This window comes from Mrakia frigida, assembly GCF_051309035.1.
Source record: "Mrakia frigida strain ATCC 22029 unplaced genomic scaffold BDY24scaffold_43, whole genome shotgun sequence".
Taxonomy (NCBI): domain Eukaryota; kingdom Fungi; phylum Basidiomycota; class Tremellomycetes; order Cystofilobasidiales; family Mrakiaceae; genus Mrakia; species Mrakia frigida.
In genome coordinates, this window is record NW_027481238.1 from 159,123 (window position 1) to 178,822 (window position 19,700).

Below are 19,700 nucleotides of genomic sequence, written 5' to 3' on the forward strand. Positions count from 1 at the left end.
CCAACCCAAACCGAACCCTCGAAAGCTCACCCACCTCCCTCCCCCCCTGTCCCTCTTCTCCTCTCTTGACCTTCAACCACGACTCCCTTCCTTCTCAGGAAACTCAAAAACACTCTCTCTCTTCAGCATAAGCCTCAGTTCTTTAGTCCTCTTTGTCCTTCGCAGGCCGAAAGTCTCCCTCCCACTGCCCTCAACCTGTCCTCCCTCGCTCGCCGTCGTCGTTCAACATCCCCTATTCCTTCGAGGTCAACGCCTTCCCTTCCCTTCCTTCGATATGCTCTCCTCGTCCTCTTCCTCCAGCAGCTCTCCAACCACCTCTTCGGAACCAAAAACCTTCCGACCTCACTCGCCTCCCAACAAACTCACCAATCGACGACCGGCTCCGACTCCTCTCCGACTCACTTCACCGACGTTCGTTCTTTCCTCTCTTCTTCTTCTTCATCTCCCAGCTCTAACCTCCTCCTTAATTCATTCTTATCCTCAAGAGCCACCCCGTTAAGATCCCACACGAAACATCCCCTCCCTCTACCGCCTCCTCAGATCCACGTCCCCGTTCATGAAGCCGCGACGACGCACTCGACGACGTCCGTGAGGAGCAGGTCTTCTTCTTCCAGTGCGGCGATGGGTGGGAAAGGTGGTGGGGAGGAGGAGCTTTGGTACGAGGTGAAGAGGAGCAAGAACGGGGTGATCAAGGTGCCGGAGAAGATTAGATGAGGGACGAGGGAGAGGTTGGGAGGGACAGAAGGGGCGAAGAAGCAGGTCTTTTTCACTCGCTTCGGAACGGTATGGTATAGAGACGATTTTATGTGTGCGTTCGGAGCTTGGAAAGAGAGGAGATGGCGGGAGCGAGAGAAAGAGAGCAGGTGCGAGAGAGAGAAAGAGAGAGAGATGAACGTCGCGACTCGCTCGACGCGTCGCTGTTTCTCTTCCTCCCTCTTTTCGACTCCTTCGAGATATTCCAGCAGCTGGACTCACCCTTCCAGAGGCCTCTCATTTCTCTCTCTGCTCCCAATCGAAAAAAAATCTTCTCAACACTCAAAAACATCTCATCTCATCTCATCTTTGGCTCTTTCCCCTGTCGAAATCGGTCGCGGCCTCAGTTCTCCCTTTGATTCCTCCCTTCCTTTGTCCTCCCTCCAACTCCCTCTCCCTCCCCCTCTTCCCTTTGTTCCTTTCTTTCCGTTCCGAAAACCCTGATGCGCCTGCCTACTTGAAGAACGCAGCAGCGATGGTCTTCAACCTCCAACTACCACAACAACCATCAGCCAACTATCGACTTCTCTCTTTTCCGGCAAAAGTAGAGCTACATAGCTTCCTCTTCCTCCGTCCTACATCTCTCTCTCCTCTCGCCTCGCTTTTTTTTCTTGAGACATGAAGTCCACATCATCATCCACTCCAACGACTCTGTTTGTGGGATTCGTAGCTTTACTACAAGGTATGTCTCTTTTGAACGAACGAACGAAAGCAAGAAACGAACCGAGCTCACCACCTCTCCTTCCTCCCTTTGATCCAGCTTCCCTCGTCTCCTCTTCGACCATCTGCTCCCCTCTCTCCTGCTCTCCTCTCCCTCCGACCCTATCCTTCACCCTCGGAGCCTCCACGCCTTCTTCTCCTTCTCTCCTCCTCCTCCCAGGGACGTACAGCAACCCGCTCCCCTCCGAGCTCACTGTTTCCTCCAACTCCTCCTCCTCCTCGCCTCTTCAATCGCTCTCGACGTTCGCCAACTACACCCTCTCCTCCCAAGCCTCCCCGTTCACCATCACTCCCAACCAAGGCATCGTCTGGTTCCAGGAACCCAAGTGGGCAGGCGAACAGCATACGTTCGTCGCTGTAGGAGGAGGAGCGAATGTGACGGGAGGGAGGAGTGCGATCCTCGGAGAGAACGTCTGGGCCAAAGTGGTTGTGGCTGGGGAGGAGAGGGTCCTCAGAGGAGGAGGAGCCGTCAGGGATTTTACAGAGAAGCCTTGGGGTTTGAAGAGTCAGGATTTCGACAAGGTGGAGGTCAAGGAGGTGCAGAGTGGTCAGTACTTCGTGTCGCGACGACATCTCGTTTTCTTTCGAGAGGCTGATCCGTCGTTCTGCTTCCGCTCAGCCTTATGTTCCACGCCTTGTTCCTCTGGAGGCTCCTGTGTAGCGACGATTGGATCGAGCACGAACGCGACCTGTGTGTGTAAAGACGGGTTCGAAGGAGCGTCGTGCGAGAGGTGCAAGGTCGGGTTCTTTGGGTCGAGTTGTTCTCGTGAGTCTCCGCTCTCGTTTATCTTTCTCTCTCGTTTTTACTTACTTTCTTCCTCTCGTACTGATCTCGAAACCTTAACGACAGCTTGTGCTTCGTCCTGCCTCTCTGGTCAATGCAACGACGGCATCACCGGAACTGGAATCTGCGAAGTCTCCTCGACCAACTCGACCGTCGGTTCGTTCTCCCTCTCTCTCCCTTCTTCCAACTTTCCGAGCTCACCTGTTCTTCGCTCTCCCTCCTCTCCAGCCTGCAACTGCCTCTCCGGTCTCTGCCTCAGCACCACCTCCTCCCCTTCCTTCATCTACTCCTCCTCCACCACCTGCCTCTGCTCCCCAGGCTTCACCACCCCTTCCCTCTCGTCCACCTACCCTTCTTACTCTCAAGCCCACCAGCAATGCTCCCTATGTTCGTCGGGTTACTTCTCTACAGCAGCAGGGGAATGCCTCGCTTGCTCGATCAACGCAAAGGAGTGCTCGGACGCGTCGACCCCGACGACGTGCATCGAGGGCTACGAGGTGGAGGAGGGGAAGTGCGTGGCGAGTAACGGACCGAGTGGGAAGGGGAGTAAGTGCTCTGGGAGTAACTGGTGGGATGAGAGTAGTGCGGCTTGTACGCCGTGAGTTGGTTCTTCTCCGTTCCAAGGTCGTTTTCCTTTCGAGTCACGTCGTCGAATCTCGAATCTCGAAGGCTGACTTTTTTTTTTCCTCTTTGTTGTTTTTTTTGCGTCGTGTGCTCGCAAGATGCTCTCCTCTCTGCTCGACCTGCTCTGGATCGGCCTCGACAGCTTGTCTCTCCTGTCCTTCCGGTCAAGCTCTCCTCCGAGGCGTGTGTGTCGACCTCGACTCCTCGACGGGTGAATGCGATTCCTCCAAGGTTCAGTCCGGGAGGAGCGATAGTGCTGGGTGGTTCTACGATAACTCGAAGGCTGAGTGCGATAGTGAGTTCTATCTCTTTCCATCTCCCCACTCTCTCGTTCTGACTGATCCTTGCTTGCTCTTCGAACGAACGAACCGAACCCAGCCTGCCCTCCCAAATCCACCGGCTGCTCCATCCCTTCCTTCAACTCGACCTCTACTCGGAAAGACGTCGTCGCCAAAGCCTGCGTTGACGGATACGTGCTCTCGCTCGCTGGAGTCTGCGTGACGTCGTGCCCGGATGGAGAGTTTGCGAACGACGCGTCCGAGGGGGCTTGTCTCGGTTCGTTCTCCTTTCTCTCTCTCTCTCGTTCATCTTCAAACGACTTTCTTCCGAAAGCTGAGCTGATCTTCGACGTGATTTTTTTTTATACATAGCTTGCGACTCATCCTGTGGAACCTGCTCGGGCTACTCAACCTTCTGCACCTCGTGCGCTTCGACTTCCAACGTCGCTCTCGAAGGATCGTGCTTGCAGACTTCCTGTCCCTCGACGACGACGAACGTGGATGGGGAGTGCTTGACTTGTCATCCTGATTGCGAGACTTGTTCGGGAACGGTGAGTAGCCTCTCTTTCGTTCTCCTCGAAGTCTCGAAATCGTAGCTGACCTATTCCTTCGAACGATGTTCGTTTTTTTTTCCCTTTGCGAGCAGGAGTTCGACCAGTGCAGCTCGTGCCCTTTGGATCGACCCGTTCTTGATGGAGGTCGATGTCTCCCTGTCTGCTCTTCGGGAGAGTTCCTTGATCCTTCGACTTCGAAATGTGTAGCTTGCGATGGTGAGAACTCTCGCCTCGTCCCGCCTCGACGCGTCGCCTCTCTCTCTCCCTTCGTTGACACCCTCCACCCTCCCTTTCATCCACCCACCCAACCCCCCCAGCCTCCTGCTCAGAATGTCTCTCCTCCTCCCCTTCCTCCTGCCTCACCTGCTCCTCCTCGGACCACCTCCCTCTCCTCGGCCTCTGCGTCTCCTCCAACTGCACGTCCTCCTTCGTCCCTTCCCTTCAAATCTGCCTCGCCGACCTCCTCACCCCTCCTTCGACCAAATCCAACTTCCCCATCTGGACTATCGTCCTGATCGTCCTCGTCCTCCTCGTTCTGTTCGTCCTCGGAGCGTGGTGGTACATTCGAAGGGAGAGGGAGAAGACGAGGCAGGCGACGCTGAGGTTCGCGTACGGCCTCGACGAGGTCAAGGTTCAGAGAAAAGTCTGGGAGGTCGGGGTGGAGAACGTGCTAGGGTTGATGGGGAAGGCGAGGGAAGGGATGGAGAGGAAGTGGAGAGAGAGAGGGACCGGTGCTGGAGCGGGAGGAGGAGGGCTGAGAGTTGGTGGTACTGGGAACGCGGGAGCTGAAGGAGGAGGAGGAAGTTTGCGACCTTTCAAGCTTGGGACAGGGTGGCAGGAAGTAGGGAGGGTGGACGAGTTCGACATGGCTATGGAAGGTGGAACGACGATCTATCGGGATGGATCTCAACGACGAGGAAATCGACAAGGTCACCCTCCTCCTTACTCGCCTTCGTCGTCGTCGTCGTCCAACGACGGATCTTCCATCAACAACAACGGCCAACCTCCCAAACTCGAAAAGTTTCCAGCTCAATGGAGGTCCATCCGTTCCTCCACTTTTCACGACGACCTCGACGACCTCGAAGAAGACGGATTCCCACCTCCCTCCCCCCCTTACCCCCGCACCTCCCACGCTCATTCCCACTCCACTCTCACCGACCAACCCTCCTCCCTTTCCCTCTCAACCCCTTACCAACCCTCCTCCTTCTCCTTCTCTTCCACCGACCCATCCTCCAACCTCTCCACCATCCTCTACCCTTCCCTCACTCCTCCGCCCACCTCCCTCGCTCGTCCCTCGATCTACAAAACCCAGTCGTCGTCCCGTTTCTCCGAACCTCCTCCCCTCACGCCTTACACCGCTGCTTCGACCGCTTCTTCTTCGTTCAACTCGTGGGAAACAGCACCACCTGCTGCGAGGGATCGAACGATCGATACGGAACGGGAACCGTTCCCTGATTTCCAGAAGGACTACTCGTCGGCGCGTCGAACGAACAACAACAACAACAACAACAACGCGTCGACTTCGGGAAGAGGAGCAGTGAACTCGATGGCTTCAGCAGCGACGAGTCGGTTCGTGGAGGACGACGACGACGAGGAGGACGAGGACGAAGCGGAGGCGACGCCTGTGGTGGAGAAGGAGAGCTACTGGTTGGCTAGTCCGAAGGAGGAGGGAGGGAGGAAGGAGGTGGAGTTGAGGTTCGCTGCGGGAGCTGGAGGGGAAGGGGAGTTGTTGAAGAGGAATAATCCGTTTAGAGGTGGGGCGGGGAGGGGAAGTGGGAGTGATGAGAGGAAGGAGACGACTTGGATTTGAAGGAGGCCCGGGGGAGGGAGGTGGGTTTCGTGATTTCGTTTTGAGGGTTCGGGTTTACTTTTGGTTCTTTTTTTTGCTTGAGGGTTTCGATTTGGTTTTTGCAGTTGTAGGAGTATGTAGTTTAGGTTTATAATCTGGCATGGTTTTTGGCTTTGAAGCTGATTGGGGACGGTGAGAGAGAGAAAGGTAGATAGTAGAAGGGAAAGGCAGCGAACGAACGAACTCGACGCGTTGAAAGCGAATGGAAAATTTAAAGCGAGTGGAACGAAAGCGATAGCGGTATGGAACATGAAGGCAGTGAGCATCGTAAGGAGTTCCGTATGAAGATGGTATGCAGACGAGAGTCGAGGTAATTTGAAAGCTACATTGAAGAAGGCGAAAGAAGAGGAAGGTGTGACGGAAAGAAAGAACAGAAGAACGCGACGCTTTAGCAACAACTGCCGCAATCGGAGGTATATCTAGAACGTCTACTGACTCTGCGCTATGAATCTACGTAGAAGCACTCTTGGGACTTCTCGTCTCCCGGCCACACCACCCTTGCGCTCTCCTTCTCGACCTCAACCCCCTCCCCAATCTCGACGACCAAAGACTCAACCTTCCCGCTCCCACCGACCGCCTCTTCCAGGTATCTCTCGACGATCTCCTTCATCTCCTCGTTGGCTACCACGATCCTCAAGCCTCTCAAAGCCGGGGTGAAAGCAAGGAAGCGCTGAACGAGCTCGGCGACGGCTCCCTCCAGCAGGCCAACTCTGGCTGCTCTTGACGGACTGATGAACAGGACGGCGTCTTTGACGTTCTTGAACGGAGTAGATTTGGTTGACCTTCCTCCTAACGCGGCTAACGTGGGCAAGGTCCAGACCAAGGACGGAAGGAAAGGGGAGAACGTCAACGTCTCGACGCGACTGAACGACTTGGTTCCTAACGAGAGGAGAAGGCCCCACTCCTGGTCGGGTTGATAGGGAACGTCCCAAAACATATGCAGCTTCCGAGGGTTGATGCATTTGACGAGCGAGAGGAATGGGGACATGGTTCCGAAATAGGAGATTCGAAGGGAGTCGAGCTCGAGGGGTTTGGATCGGAGGGAGAGGAGTTTGGGAAGGGAAGGGGTGGCAGGACCGAACAAAGTGTCTCCTGTGGGATAGAGATCCAGAACGAGGTGGCGGATCGAGTCGAGATCTGCTCTCCTGGCGGTGGCTCGTTCGAGAGCGAGGGAGGCGGGGAGGTTGGGGATCGGAGTTGGGACGAAGGAGTGATGAAGTTGGCTCCGGGAGGTGATGGTGACGGTTCGGTAGAGAGGAGGGATGGAGAGATGTCGAAGGCGATGGCAGGTTTGGGACGTTCGAGCGAGAGAGGATAGGTCGAGAAGGGAGAGGATCATCTCTGTGACTTAGGTGGGAGCGGAGAGGAGCACTGAAGAGAGAGAGGAAAGGGAGGAAGGAGTCAGCTCGAGCTGGGTTGTTTTAGCTTCCTCTCGCTTGGATCCAGGGCTCAAGACTCACTTTCGATGCTGGTGAGAAGCAGCGATGGATGAAGATAAGGATCTAGTGGTTCGTCGAGAGCTGGAAGAAGGCTTGAAGGGAGGAAGGAAAGCAAAAAGAGGAAGAACGAGAAGGGAGGGAGGAACGGAGGAGGTGAGCTCGATTGCTCTTCAAACCGCTTCTGGCGAGAAGAGATAAGAGGCTAGACTCACGAGTGCTTGGGATCTCGATAGCAACGAGCACCTTTGAGAACGAGAAGATCTACGGATCAAGATGAAACTACCATGCTGGCGGTCTGAGGGAGGAGAGGGGAGGAGAGACGGTCGAAGAACGAGATCGATTTCGACCTTCCCTTCCCTCTCCTTCCTCCAACCTTCACGACGCCCTCCTTTCAACATTTCCCTCGTTCAAGATGCAAGGACCGATTAGTACGCTACCTGGTGAGCTCGACGACTTGCTTGGAAGTGTCGAGGAATAATCACTGGAGCTCACTCAACACGACCCGCTGTTCGTTTCTCTCGCCGTTCTTCGCTCTCCCAAAGCTCCCCGTTGACTCTCATCGCGTGCTGTACATCTTATCACTAGGCACTCAACTCCCTTCACCTTCTCAAGCGGAAACCCTCTGCCAACTTCAACCCCAACAGCTTCCTCCTCCCAACCATCACCGACGAGCTTTGACCTCACGACTCTCTTTAGCATCGCCTCCTTCTCGTCCCCTTCAACGCTCGCAGCCCTCGCTAGGACTTCGAAGGCTCTTCTGGAGGAATCTCGTCGCCTGTTGTACAAGGACGTCGTCTTGGAGCACGAGGTGGGTCGCTCTTTTCCCTCCTCTTCTCCTTCGAGCTCGTCCGACGCGTCTCCCTCTTTCCCTCTCCTCTCGACGAAGAAGCTGACCTTGCCTCATCTTCTCGATCTCTTGATCAGTCGCAATACGTCCCTTTCTTCTCGTCCTTCACCTACATCCCCGTCCGAGGTCCAACTACGGACGAACACGACCTTCCGGATCTGAACGAGCTCGTCCTCGACGAGGAGGACGAGAGGGATCGCTGGATCGAAAGGATTCGTGCCTGGGACGCCGCTGGACCTACCCTGCCTGTTCGACCTCCTTCCAACGCCGACTACCTCGCTACCCTCACCCTCCTCGTTCCTCCTCCCGACGAATTCAAGGCCCTCGTCGTTGCGAACCACCCTCACCTCTCTCGCGATGCCTACGACGAAACTCTCTACGACTCCTCCTACCTCCCTATTCCTCTCCCAAACCTCATCCTTCACTCCCGAGAACGAGACTATGAGGATTTCGCTCCCGTCTGTCCACTCCTCAACCCAACCAACCTCCGAATCGTCTCCCTCGATCCCAAAGCTCGAACGTGGCACACCAGCTCGGCCGTCATCCCGTCCTCCTGGCTCCTCCTCGAAACCGTCGTGATGGAGAACTGCATGGTCGTTCGTCCAGAGCAGGGAGACATGAACCCAACGGTCGCGATCCCCTATCATTGCTGTACCAATCTCAAACGGATCCGAGTCGAGATCACCAGGGAGGACCAAGTGTCGGACGACGAGGATCGGTTTGGGCTCTTGGAGTCGATCTGGTACGGCGTTCCGTTCCTCGGGAACGGGGAGTTTGAGAACCTGGAGAGGTTCGAGGTTGCAATTAGAGGGAAGGACAGGTTGGAAGGGTTGAAGGAGTGGATGGTGGAGAACGAGGAGATGTTGATGCACGAGTTGATGGATCCGGAGAGGTGGGAGAGGTGGTTTTGGTTGGAGCTGTTGGAGGGAGAGGTGGAGGTCAAGCCTTGGAGTGAGGACGACTCGGAGGGGTGGGGTAGTGAAGAGGAGAGTGATGTGGAGGAGGAGGAGGAGGAGGAGGAGGAAGAGGAAGAAGAAGAGAGCGAAGAGGAGGAGGAGGACGAGGAGGACGAGGACGACAGTGAGGAGGAGGGCAGCAGTAGCGAGGAGGGAAGTGTAGAGGAGCAGCAGGAGGCTCCGAGGATTGAGATAGATAGTACTTGGTTCTGATCTTTCGTTGGGAGGGACCGTCAAATTGAATGGTGAGCTCGCTTTCCCTTCTTCGTCGCGTCGCGTCTTGTTCTCCTTTCCCGAGCTGATCTCCTCTCCTTTTCTTCGTCCCTCTTGCAGACGTGCTTCGACTTCGACTGCTTTGGAGAAGGTTACTTGTGCTACGTCCTTCGACTTCTCGATGAACAGCCAGCGTTCGTTGATCGATCGTAGTTAAGAACTGCTTGCGGGAGAGCTCTTCGTTCGCAGTTAAAAATGACCCCCGCGTCTATCCAAAACCTTTTCGATATCCTCCCATTTCCGTACCCACTATATATCCTCAAGATTCAGCACTCACCTCTTCCAACTCCAGCGAGCTGCTCGGAAGCGTCGATCGGATCCGTCGAAGAAAGCAGACAGGCTGGGGTCCAGCTGGAATTCGAGGTCCCCAACGCGCCTCGTCTCACGTTCACTTCACCTCGCGATTAGCCTCCGCCGCTCTGAACGCGAACGATGGAAGAGCCTGACAGAGCGAGGTGGAGGTCTCCCCGATCTTGAGCTCTATTTTCTTAGACTGTTTCAAGTCTTTTGGTCTGAAGGGGAAACGTCGAAGGATTGGGTCTTTCGCGGGCTTCTTTCTTCCTCCATTCCTCTCCTCTTGCTGCATTTTCGTCTATCAGTTCCATCTATCTCCCCAGTCGATTGCCCGGCTCCTTCTTTTCTTCCGTCTGCCTCGATGAACATCCTAAAAAAAAGCTGCGAAACGTGGCCTGAACTCCGACAGCTCGCCTCCTCTCTCCGCCCAACCACGACTTACCCTCTCTCCTCCCCCCTCTCTTTGAGCTTCTTTCTTGCGCTTCTCTTGCTTCCAACCTCTCCTTCCACCCCCTCTTGGATCCTGGCTTTCTAGATGAACCACCCCTATTCGAATTTCCCTCATCTCTTCCCTCCTCCGCTTCCTCCCAACCCAGACGGCATATGTAGGCTCTCCTTCCTCGTCGAGCTCGACCTCAACGGACCCTCCCTCCTCTTCCCCTTCCTCTCGCTCGCCCAACTCAGCCCCTCCGCCTTACTCTCCACCACCACAACCTCATCTAGACGCACCCAAAATGGTCCCTGTCCAAGTCCCAACCAGAGCAGGCTCAGGAGGAGCTGCAGCGCCAGCCGTCATCGTGAGCGGAGGAGGAGGAGGAGGAGGAGGAGGAGGAGCTGGGGTTGTCGGCACTTTCAAGGCATCGATACCTACAGGGAAACCCCCTTATCCCCGAAGTGACGAGCTGGCCAGATTTGAGGTTCTAGAAACTCTAGGTGGGTTCCTTTCTTTCGTCTTTTGATTCGAAGGAGCGTGCTCGAGAGCGGAGGGGAGGGAACAACAAAGAAGGAGCTCAAGGTCGAACAGCGAGAGCCCTCCAGCTCTCATCTCAGCTGTCCATTGAAGAGCTCAGTCTCGGTGTTTTGGATAGCTGCTAGAGCATACGACGAGGCGTACGAACAGGGAGGGATGCGTGGTCGACCGAGCGGAGGGGAAGGTAGAACAAGGGAAGGGAAGGACAGACGAGCTCGTTGGTCCAGCATGAGTCTGGGGGCCTCTGTCTCTCCCAGACCTTGATCGCGACCCTTCTCCAACTTGGAGACATGCCCGAGCGTCCTTGCAGACTGTAGAATCTGCTCTGGCAGGTTTTCGATGCAGCCGATGGAAAAAGAGCGATGGTTTCCACCTCCGCTCTCCTCCCATCTTTCATCCGACCGTCCGAGTCGAAGAACGCCTCCTTCGTCCGCCTCACCCATATCGCTAGCGCCAAACTCTACACCAAAGAAGCTCTCTTCCTCGCCGTTCTTCTTGTTCTTGACCTGTAAACTGACCAAACTCTGCTTCTCTTTGCTTTCTCTTCGCCTTCTCTCTGCCTGGCCTTTCCTCGAAACCTCGATAGGAACCGGAACTTTTGGTCGAGTCCTCCTCGTCCGCCTTCGTTCGCCTTCTACTCCTGCCAACACTCCCCATCCCATCTTCCTGCCACAACCTTCCATCACCGCTTCACCTACACCTCGAGGATCAGAGTCAACCCCGAATCCTCATCCACAAGCTCAACCCAATCTCCTCGCTCGTCCAAAACCTCCTCCAACAACGTCTCAGCCGATGCCTCACTTCGCCCTCAAAGTGCTCGCCAAATCGGAGATCGTGAGACTGAAGCAGGTCGAGCATATCAACAACGAGAGAGCTATCCTCGGCAGGGTGAAACATCCATTCATCGTTGAACTGTGAGTCGTCTCGAACGACGAACGAAAGAGGGAAGGATAAAACGACTGAAAGCTGAAGCTGATCTATCTCATGCGCTCTCGTTTCTCTCCCTTCGCTCACTTCTTTTCTTCGGAATAGTTACCAAACGTATCAAGACTCGATCAACGTCTACATGCTGCTCTCCTACGTTCCAGGAGGAGAGCTCTTCTCCCATCTTCGTCGAGCAGGACGCTTCACCCCGGACGTCACTCGATTCTACCTTTCCTCCATCATCCTCGCTGTCGCCTGTGAGTTTCTTCGTCCCAACAAAACCTTCTTTAAACGCAACCAAAACGACTGCTGACGCTTCTCTCACGTTCTTGCTCTTCGAACCGCAAGATCTACACTCTCAGGACATCATTTACCGAGATCTCAAACCCGAGAATCTCCTTCTGGACCGCGAGGGCTATCTCAGGTGCGTTCCATCTCCCTTCCTCTTTAATACGCCGACTCGGAGATTGGCGTTCCATATCTCGTTGATCGTGGAACGTGGAACGTGTCGTTCCTCGGTTCCGAGTCGAGACGCGTCGGCGGGTGTCGGAGGGAAACAGGACTGATCGAGGTTCCTGTTTAATTTTGTCAGGATCGCCGACTTTGGGTTCGCGAAGGAGGTTGGCGATAGGACTTTCACGCTCTGTGGAACGCCCGAGGTGAGTTCGTTCGAGTCGAATCAGGAGGCCGAAAGACGAAGACTGACCTTGCCTTCTCTTCCTTCCCCTTTCGCAGTACCTCGCTCCGGAAATCGTGCTCTCGAAGGGACATGGAAAGGCTGTGGATTGGTGGGCTTTGGGGATCCTTTGCTTCGAGATGCTCGCAGGTTATCCGGTAAGTCTTACCTCGCCTCCTTTTTCGAAACCTGCCGTTTTCTTTCTTGTCTGGCCTCCTCGGCTCCATTTTAGCCTTGCTGACTCCCTCCCTCTGGTGCCCCTTCTCGCAGCCGTTCTTCGACGACAACCCGATGGGAATCTACGAAAAGATCCTAGCAGCCAAGATCGCCTTCCCTCCTCATATCGACTCCATCACCAAAGACCTGATTCGTCGTCTCCTCACCGTCGACCGATCGAAACGACTTGGGAACCTGAGAGGAGGAGCGATGGACGTGATGATGCACCCTTGGTTCTCGGGAGTGGACTGGGGAAGCCTGGAGAGGAGGCAGATCCGAGCTCCGATCATCCCTCCGGTCGTCGATGTTGGTGAGTCTTTCGACGCGTTCCTCTTCCGACCGAGTTCCTCGAGGACGCATCTGACTCTCCTCTCCGATCCTTCTCTTCAGGTGACACCCAAAACTTCCAAAAGTACCCACTCCCACGTCCGGATGATCTCCCTGGTCTCTTCGCCGTTCCTCCAGTGCCTGATGTCTTCGGACAGGTCTTCGAGGTCAGTCGACGCGTCGCCCCCTCTCCTCTTGCTTCCCCAAGCGCTCCTCGTACTGACACTTGAGATATTCTTTGTTCACACAGGACTTCTGATTGTATCCCATACCTTCGTCGGCTTCGTTCGTTCGCAAAGGACTGGTTCCCTCGCGTCGCGTCGCACTCCTCGTCGTTCCTTTTCTTTCTTTTCGTGTTGTTCTTTTGCTTCGCCTTGCTTTTCGTATTCTTTCCATCTCTCCTTCGTCCTCCCTCTTTCTCCTTCCCCCCTGCATGGCTCGCAATCTCTACTCGTACTCGTCATGCCCTCCTTCCTCGTCTCTCTCTTTGCTCGCTCGCACCTCACTCTTCTCGGCTCGCCTCGTCATCGTCTACATGTAATCCGTTTCCTTCCCACTTGCATAGACATCCTCTTCATCAGCTTTTTTTTTTTTCGACTCTCTCTCTCTTTTTCTGGGCTTTTTCTGTTTGCGTTTCTCGTTTTTTTTTTTCTCTCCTCCCTCCCCTACCCTCTCCTTGGGAGTCCGGTCCCCCTTGTAGCGCTTCGTTTCTTCTTTTTCCCCTTTGTCGCTGGGTCTACTTTCTCCCTCTTGTCTCAAAACAATCGCATGCTTTCTGGGTTTCTCGCAAAACCTTTCTCGTTGGGGGAAAGGGTCGGACTTGAACGGAAAAAAGGCCTGAATTCGTCAAGGTCATCAAAGAGAGCTAGACTACAACGGAGGCATGAACGAGAAAGATAGTGACAAATGCAAGTGGTGCAAGAGAAGTATACAAGAGATCTTGGGGGAACGGGAGAGATCTACAGTAGCGACTGCGAAGGGAGAAAAAGATGCGAAGGAGGGAGAAGGAATGCATGGGTGTGGGTCGTGAGAAGAGAAGAGATGCGAAATCGTCAAAGGGAAAGAGGAAGAATAGGTGTAAAAAGAAAGAAACAGTGTGATGTGATGGAAAAAGGTCGCCTACTTGTACTTATCGCTCTGCTCTCCCCTCGCCTCGGGATCAAGTGAGTTTCTCAATCCAAAGAGAGTCTTGCTGACCGCTTCCGCTCCTCCGATCATGGGCTTGAGAACGGCGATTGGGATGGCTCGGACGACGGCTCGGACGGGACCCTGTCGTGAACCAAGGGAAAGAGAAGGTCAGCTCGAAAGAAGAAGAAGGGAAGAGTGGAGAGACGCGTCGAACTCACGTTGGTTCCAGATCTTTCGTAGACCTCCATCGGAACAGCGAGGATCGTCTCAGCAGCCGAGTTAATGTTCCGACTCAAGCTCTTGTAGGCCGTCGAGATTCCTTCCTTGACGTCGGCAGGTTGGTTGGCGTATCGACTGACTTCGTCCGCCTCGTCGTCGCTGGAGCTCGCCGTCTCGTCTCCCCGATAGACTCGATCCTCTCCTCCTCCTCCTCCTCCTCCTCCTCCTCCTCCAAAGGTTTCGGTCGTGATAGTCTGACCGAATCGACCTCCGATGACGTTCTCTGCCTTCTCGAGGATGACCTGAGTCCCAGTGGCAAGTCGAGCTCCGAGTTTGATCGCTTCGAGAGCGGTGGACTTGACGAAGGAGGTCGTTCCTCGTTGGACTCCTCGGACGATTCGACCGTCCTTCTTGTACTGTTCGATCGGGAGGAGGATGAGATCCGCGACTCCTGACCCGACGTTGACGAGGGAGCGGATGGGAGAGACTCCAGAGATGATCTCGGCGAGTTGGTTGGCTTTGACGTCGGGAGTCCAGAGATCGTTGAGGGTGTCGAAGAGACGAGGCCAACCGGTAACCTGAGAGGGAAGGACAACGAGATCGTTAGCACGCTGAAGGAGGCGGGACTGGGAGAAAGAGAAGGGTGGGCTCACTCCTGAGAGGGTAATCCTTCGAAGGGTCATCTCCGCTCCATCAAAGTGGAAGAAGTTCATCAACTCGATCGTCTTGCCTTCTCGAAGAGCTCGGTAGTCTACGCGTTTCGGCTTGTAGTCGAGCTTGAGTTCGATGGGGAAGATCTCGACGTGTTCTGTACAAGAAAGGGTAGACCGGAGTTAGCATTCAAGGCAGAGGTGAGGAAAGAGAGGGCAAACTCACGAAGATAGATCTCCTTGCTCTCAGAAGCAGGCGAAGGAGTCGACGCGACCGTTCGACCGTCCTTGAAGCTGAAGAACCGCTTGAGGAAGTCGAGAGCGTCTTGATCGACGTGAAGTCGAAGAGGAAGGATCTTGGCCTAAATTCCCCAGAACGAAAAGAAGAAGTCGTCAGCGTCGAGACGAAGCAGGTCGAGCGAAAACGCAACGAACTCACTCTCAACCTCCCTTCCTCTGTCTCCCTCTCGGCAATCGGTCTCACACTCTTCAACTCGATCGTCACCATGTTCGAATCCGCCTCCCTCACGTTCCCTCTCGAATCCGACCTCATCTCCGTCAGGAACTTCTTCCACGTCGACGTCTTGATGTGATCCAAGATCTCCAAATCCTTGACCGTCACCTCGAGCTTCGAAGCGAGTTCCTCCCCGAGAGGATGACTTTTCATCTCCACCGTGATCCCATGGAGGTTGATCTCGATCCTAGCATGCCTCGACCTCGTGAGTTTCGGACGACGATGCTTCGACGACTTCCCAGACGACGGGTTCGGGGACGATCCATCTCCTGCTCCTCGACCTTTGACGGATTGGAACGACGTGGCTTGACTCGTGTTGTCTCCTCCAGCGAAATCGAGAAGGTCTTCGTCTCCTAGAGCGGCGAGGTATCCACTGGCGTCCATATCCGCTTGGAACTGAGGGACTCCGATGTAGATTGAATTGAAGAGGGTCGTTCCAGCCTGTTCGATGCTCTCGTCGGGAGTCTGGCCGCTGGCGAGGAGTTGACGGATCTTCTCGAGACGACGACGAACGGCTTTGACTTCGTCTTCGATGGATTTCCTTGTGTGATGCCAGTCGAAGCCGTCGTGGAGGAGGAGGGAGACGTCGCAGTTGGTGATTCGGACGTGAAGGAGGGTTGGGAGTAAACTGGAACAGAGACGCGTCGCAAGAAAGAGCGAGGTCAGTTTTTCAGTACTCCTCCTTCCTCCCCCTTTCGCAACGATCAAACTCACCTGCTCTCGCTGTCCTTCTCCTGCTCGGAGATCAACGTCGACCAGTAGTCCTCCACGATCTGAATCCCATCCGGATCGAGCAGTCGAATCGTCTCTCCATCGACTTCCGAGACGATACCTCGACGAGGAAGAGGGTCCTTGATGTCGACCGATTCGAACGCGCTGAGGGGTTCGGGGAGACCGAGTTCTTGTCGATGGGTCTCGAGGTAGTCTGTGTTTTGTGGAAGGTCGTCGGCGATGAAGTCGGCATCGGAGATGAAGGAGGGGAGTCGACGGAAGGTGTCTTCCTCGAGACTCGCTGCAACGAGAGAAGGCAGATCGAAGGTCAGTATTTGCGGTCTGGATCGGAGAAAGAGTGAGAGCTGAACATACCGAGTAGATCTGTCGGCTCAGGAGGAGTCGAAGAAGCGGGAGTCCGAGGAGATCCAGCGGGAGGAGGAGGATCAGGTCTGTCGAACGAGAAAGGTCAGCGGCGTCCCATCTCGAAGACTCTGACGAACAGAAGCTCACGAGGAAGGAGCGAGTTTCGACAAATCTCCAACCAGAGCTCCGAGGGTCACAATCGAGTCGGCGCAAGCAGCGATGCGAAGCTTGAGCTGAGAGATCTCGACCTGCAAAGCGCAAAGGAAGAACGAGGTCAAGTCAGCCTCGGCTCGAAAGAGGAGAGCGTGAAAAATAAGAGGACGAACCTCAGTCTTCGGATCCTCCTCCAAATCCGCTCTCAAAACCAAAGCAACCGTCGAGACCTCAGCAAGGCTCGCATAGCCTCGTTGCTGCGTAGGAAACCGAAGGTCAGCCTTGGAACGAGCTCGACGCGTCTCCTCAACTGTCGAATCGAAATCACCTTCCAAAGCTCCATCCCAGTCAGCGGTCTATGACTCTGCCCCTTCTCAGGCAACGGAGCCTTCAAATCATCGATGAGGAACACTCTCAGTCCCGACCCAGAAAGCTCCACCGTCTTCCCCGTCGCGTCGCTGACGATTTCCGTCGACAGGGCGAGTTGACCAACCGAAAGGACAAGAGCTCCTGGGTGGGTTGGAGCAGCAACATGGATGGAGGTATCCTCGAGACGGAGGGAGATCCGAGTCACTTCGGAGGGGACGACGTCTTCGAAGGCCTGGGTAGGTGGGGACGAAAGAAACGGGGAGGAGAGTTCAGGGACGAGTCGAAGAAGCGAGACGGAGAAGAAGAAGCAAGAAGGAGATGGGACTCACTCCTTCAGGCGTTTTAGCGAACAAAGCCAGATCTGCAATCCAGGTGGAGTCGGACGTGACGAAGAAGGTGCTGTTGTAGAGGGAGAGCTGAACGTCGGTTTCCTTCGTCGAGCCGTCAAGATCCGAGGAGGAGATGAACCGGAGGGCGAGGATAGGTTTGGGAGCGAGTTCCTACGATTCGAAGCCAACGAAAAGTCAGGTTGTTCTCCAAGAAGAAAGGAAATGAACGAAACGAGACGAGGACTCACCAAGCTCCTCGAAAGCGTCTTCCCAAAGATCTTGGAAACAGCAGCACTGTCCGAGACGTCCTCGAAGAACGCATCAGCCATGGAAACGGAGAGGATGGTTTCCTTCTGTTTAAGCAGTACGACCAAGAAGGGTCAGTCGAGCTCGAGAAAGAACAACGAGACGCGACAGCGACGAAGCAAACGAACCTTCTCGTCCACCACGGTCTCTCCGAGCACCTCGATATCACTCGCCGAGAGGTGCATCACCCTCAGAGTAGCCATCTCCTCCCCGACAGCCGTCCTAGGAGTGTGAAGAAGAAGATCGACTTGGAAAACGCAAAAACCAAAACGTCCGAGTCAGTCTCGACTCTTTCCCCTCCCTCTCTCCCGCTCTCCCTCCCGTCCTCCTCGTTCTTCATCCAACTCACCCTCAGCAACATCCAAACTCAGTACCACCTCTCCACCTCCATTCCCATCTTCCTCCCCCCCAACACCACCCTCTCCCCTCCCGCCATCCGACCACCCACCCCCACCCTCACTCGACCCTCCCGCACTGTTCGCACTCGTCGTCTTCGACGGTCCAAAGAACCTACTCCCAATCAACTTCAAATCATCCCTCGGTTTCGGCTTGCTCCCATCCCCAAACGCTCCATCCAGCCATTGGGTGATGTCGTCCGCAAAGTACTGCAGGCCCTCGATCGTAGACTTGTGGATGTTGGCTCGGATGGAGGGGATTCGGACGTCGAGGGTTTGGGTTGCTACTGCTGATGACGAAGAGGAAGGGTTGGGGAGTTGGAACGAGTGGGAGGAGGGTGGTGGGTGGTGGTGGTGGTGGGAAGAAGAAGCGTGTCGATTCGAAGCCTGGTTCCTCCTCGAAGCCAGCGAGTGATGAACCCCTGGGAGGAGCTGAACCCTCGGAAGGAGCGGAGGTCCATCGAGGAGAGGGTCGTGTTGATCTGCTGCTGAAACGAGTCCTACGACGACGAAGGCTTTGGCTCGAGTGTCGGAGACGCGAGCGAGGAAGAGACCTGCTTTCCTCCATTCTGCTCGAAAGACAAGAGGATCCCTTCGCTCCTTCTCCCTGTTGTTGAATCCTCCTCGACCTCCAGCTGAGCCTTGTTGAGCTGCAATCCTCACTCGCTGGTGCGCCAACGTCGGCGACTGTCCCTGCATCCTCGTCGACCTCGCCACTCCCGAAGCGAGTTGAACGTCGTGTACGTCGAGGATCACGATCCCCGAACGGATGAAGGATCCATCTCCTATTCCTCGACTCGAAGCTGGAGCGGGGCAGCGGATTTCGGCTCGGACGAGAGGGCAGCGGAGGGAGAGAGCGGGAGGGTGAGGATCGTCCGACGAGGAGGTGAGGAGTTGAAGTGAGGGATCTTCTGCTTCGAGATCGTCGAGGACGGTGGAGAGGTTTCGATTGAGAGGAGGTGCTGGAGTTGCTGGTGGAGTGAGATCTTCCGAGTCGCTGGCGTAGGGTGCGAAGGGTGAGGTCGAGGAGGAGGAGGAGGAGGAGGGAGGAGTGAGGGATCGAAGGAAGGGGAGGAGTCGTTCGACTAGGGAGAGGTCGAAGAAGAAATGAATGGGGAGGAGGTCGACTACGATACCTGTTCAGAACCAAGCGAAACAACAGAGAGGAAGTCAGTTCTTCGACGAAAGGAAGAACGAAGAGGAAAGAAAGTGGACGCGTCTCTCGACTTACCACCCGCCCCACCCTCTTTCCTCAACTTCAACACCGCACCACTCTCCACCCCAACAGGAGCCTTCAACACCCCTCCCGCGCCACCAAACGCACCCCCAGCTCTCGACCTGCCAGGCCTAACCCTCCAGCCCTTCTCCGCTCCTCCCGCTCCCGCTCCTCGTCGCGGTCGTCTCCAATCCTGATGCTCAAAGTCCGGGAACGACGTCGAATCTGCGAAATCGTATTGAAGAGGGAGGTTCGTATCGAAGATCATGATCGGGGAAGTCGTCGGTGTGGGAGATAAGTCGGTCGAGGTGGAAGTCGAAGGAGGAGGGAGATGTTCGACGATCGAGAGGTCCTTGATCGTGAGGCTCAACGACGTCGAAGTCGTTGACGAGACAGGTCCTCCGAACGACGGTTGCCGAGTCGATCCTGATCCTGCACTCTTCCTTCTCCCACCCAGAGCAGCTCCTCCTCCAAACGACTCGACGTTGCTCCAAACTCCCTCGAGTTTCTCAACCTTCACCTCGAGTTCTCCTCCGGGGAGCAGTCCCCCTCTGGGCTTGGTCCAGAACTGATCCTCGAAGGACGAAGGGACGGGTTCCTCGGTGTAGACGAGGATGAAGAGGATGGATTTGAGGTGGACGGCGGCGTGGAGTCCTGCTGGCGACGACGAGGTTGAAGGAGGTGGTGCGTTCCGAGATGGTGCTGAAGGAGGAGTTGGTGATGCTGGTGGGAAGGAGGAGAGGACGAGGTTGCCCATGAGGTAGAGGGACCGGGCTTGGGAAGGAAGGAGGAGGAGGGAGAGGTTCGGGAGGGACACGTCGATCGAGAGGGTGGGTTGGGAGGAGGAGGGCGAGAGGATC

At 55.4% G+C, this 19,700-nt stretch overlaps 6 protein-coding genes across 6 annotated transcripts; 4 read left to right on the forward strand and 2 right to left on the reverse strand.

Annotated features, from left to right (window-relative positions):
• The first annotated feature begins 57 nt into the window (after positions 1-57).
• BDY24DRAFT_444840 (uncharacterized protein) lies at positions 58-749 on the forward strand. Its single transcript, XM_076644881.1, has 2 exons — positions 58-411; positions 486-749. The coding sequence occupies exons 1-2, from the start codon at positions 275-277 to the stop codon at positions 712-714; spliced, it is 366 nt and encodes a 121-aa protein (XP_076492712.1). The 5' UTR covers positions 58-274; the 3' UTR covers positions 715-749.
• Positions 750-1,371: 622 nt separating this feature from the next.
• Positions 1,372-5,643, forward strand: BDY24DRAFT_418835 (uncharacterized protein; the record flags this gene model as incomplete). The annotated part of the gene is made up of 11 exons (XM_076643899.1): positions 1,372-1,435; positions 1,514-2,020; positions 2,093-2,239; positions 2,324-2,413; positions 2,486-2,855; positions 2,980-3,176; positions 3,260-3,436; positions 3,532-3,710; positions 3,806-3,929; positions 4,031-5,408; positions 5,628-5,643. 11 exons carry the CDS (start codon positions 1,372-1,374, stop codon positions 5,641-5,643), a joined length of 3,249 nt encoding a protein of 1,082 aa, XP_076492713.1.
• Positions 5,644-5,692: 49 nt separating this feature from the next.
• BDY24DRAFT_403017 (uncharacterized protein) lies at positions 5,693-7,293 on the reverse strand. The gene is made up of 3 exons (XM_076642314.1): positions 7,214-7,293; positions 7,023-7,093; positions 5,693-6,933 (listed from the first exon to the last, which is right to left on the reverse strand). Exon 3 carries the CDS (start codon positions 6,899-6,901, stop codon positions 6,005-6,007), a length of 897 nt encoding a protein of 298 aa, XP_076492714.1. The 5' UTR covers positions 6,902-6,933; positions 7,023-7,093; positions 7,214-7,293; the 3' UTR covers positions 5,693-6,004.
• A 120-nt stretch (positions 7,294-7,413) lies between these two features.
• BDY24DRAFT_372495 (uncharacterized protein) lies at positions 7,414-9,202 on the forward strand (the record flags this gene model as incomplete). The annotated part of the gene is made up of 4 exons (XM_076638198.1): positions 7,414-7,441; positions 7,733-7,809; positions 7,926-8,799; positions 9,138-9,202. 4 exons carry the CDS (start codon positions 7,414-7,416, stop codon positions 9,200-9,202), a joined length of 1,044 nt encoding a protein of 347 aa, XP_076492715.1.
• A 1,487-nt stretch (positions 9,203-10,689) lies between these two features.
• On the forward strand, positions 10,690-12,714 carry BDY24DRAFT_345164 (cAMP-dependent protein kinase; the record flags this gene model as incomplete). Its single annotated transcript, XM_076637582.1, has 8 exons — positions 10,690-10,966; positions 11,048-11,255; positions 11,374-11,522; positions 11,614-11,689; positions 11,858-11,924; positions 12,001-12,099; positions 12,212-12,467; positions 12,548-12,714. 8 exons carry the CDS (start codon positions 10,690-10,692, stop codon positions 12,712-12,714), a joined length of 1,299 nt encoding a protein of 432 aa, XP_076492716.1.
• Positions 12,715-13,309: 595 nt separating this feature from the next.
• ATG2 (Atg2p) lies at positions 13,310-17,643 on the reverse strand. The gene is made up of 14 exons (XM_076637791.1): positions 17,579-17,643; positions 17,358-17,476; positions 17,172-17,276; positions 16,924-17,094; positions 16,554-16,826; positions 16,399-16,482; positions 16,220-16,320; positions 16,082-16,158; positions 15,710-16,007; positions 14,921-15,623; positions 14,708-14,843; positions 14,485-14,639; positions 13,831-14,409; positions 13,310-13,753 (listed from the first exon to the last, which is right to left on the reverse strand). Exons 2-14 carry the CDS (start codon positions 17,430-17,432, stop codon positions 13,604-13,606), a joined length of 2,907 nt encoding a protein of 968 aa, XP_076492717.1. The 5' UTR covers positions 17,433-17,476; positions 17,579-17,643; the 3' UTR covers positions 13,310-13,603.
• Positions 17,644-19,700: the final 2,057 nt, after the last annotated feature.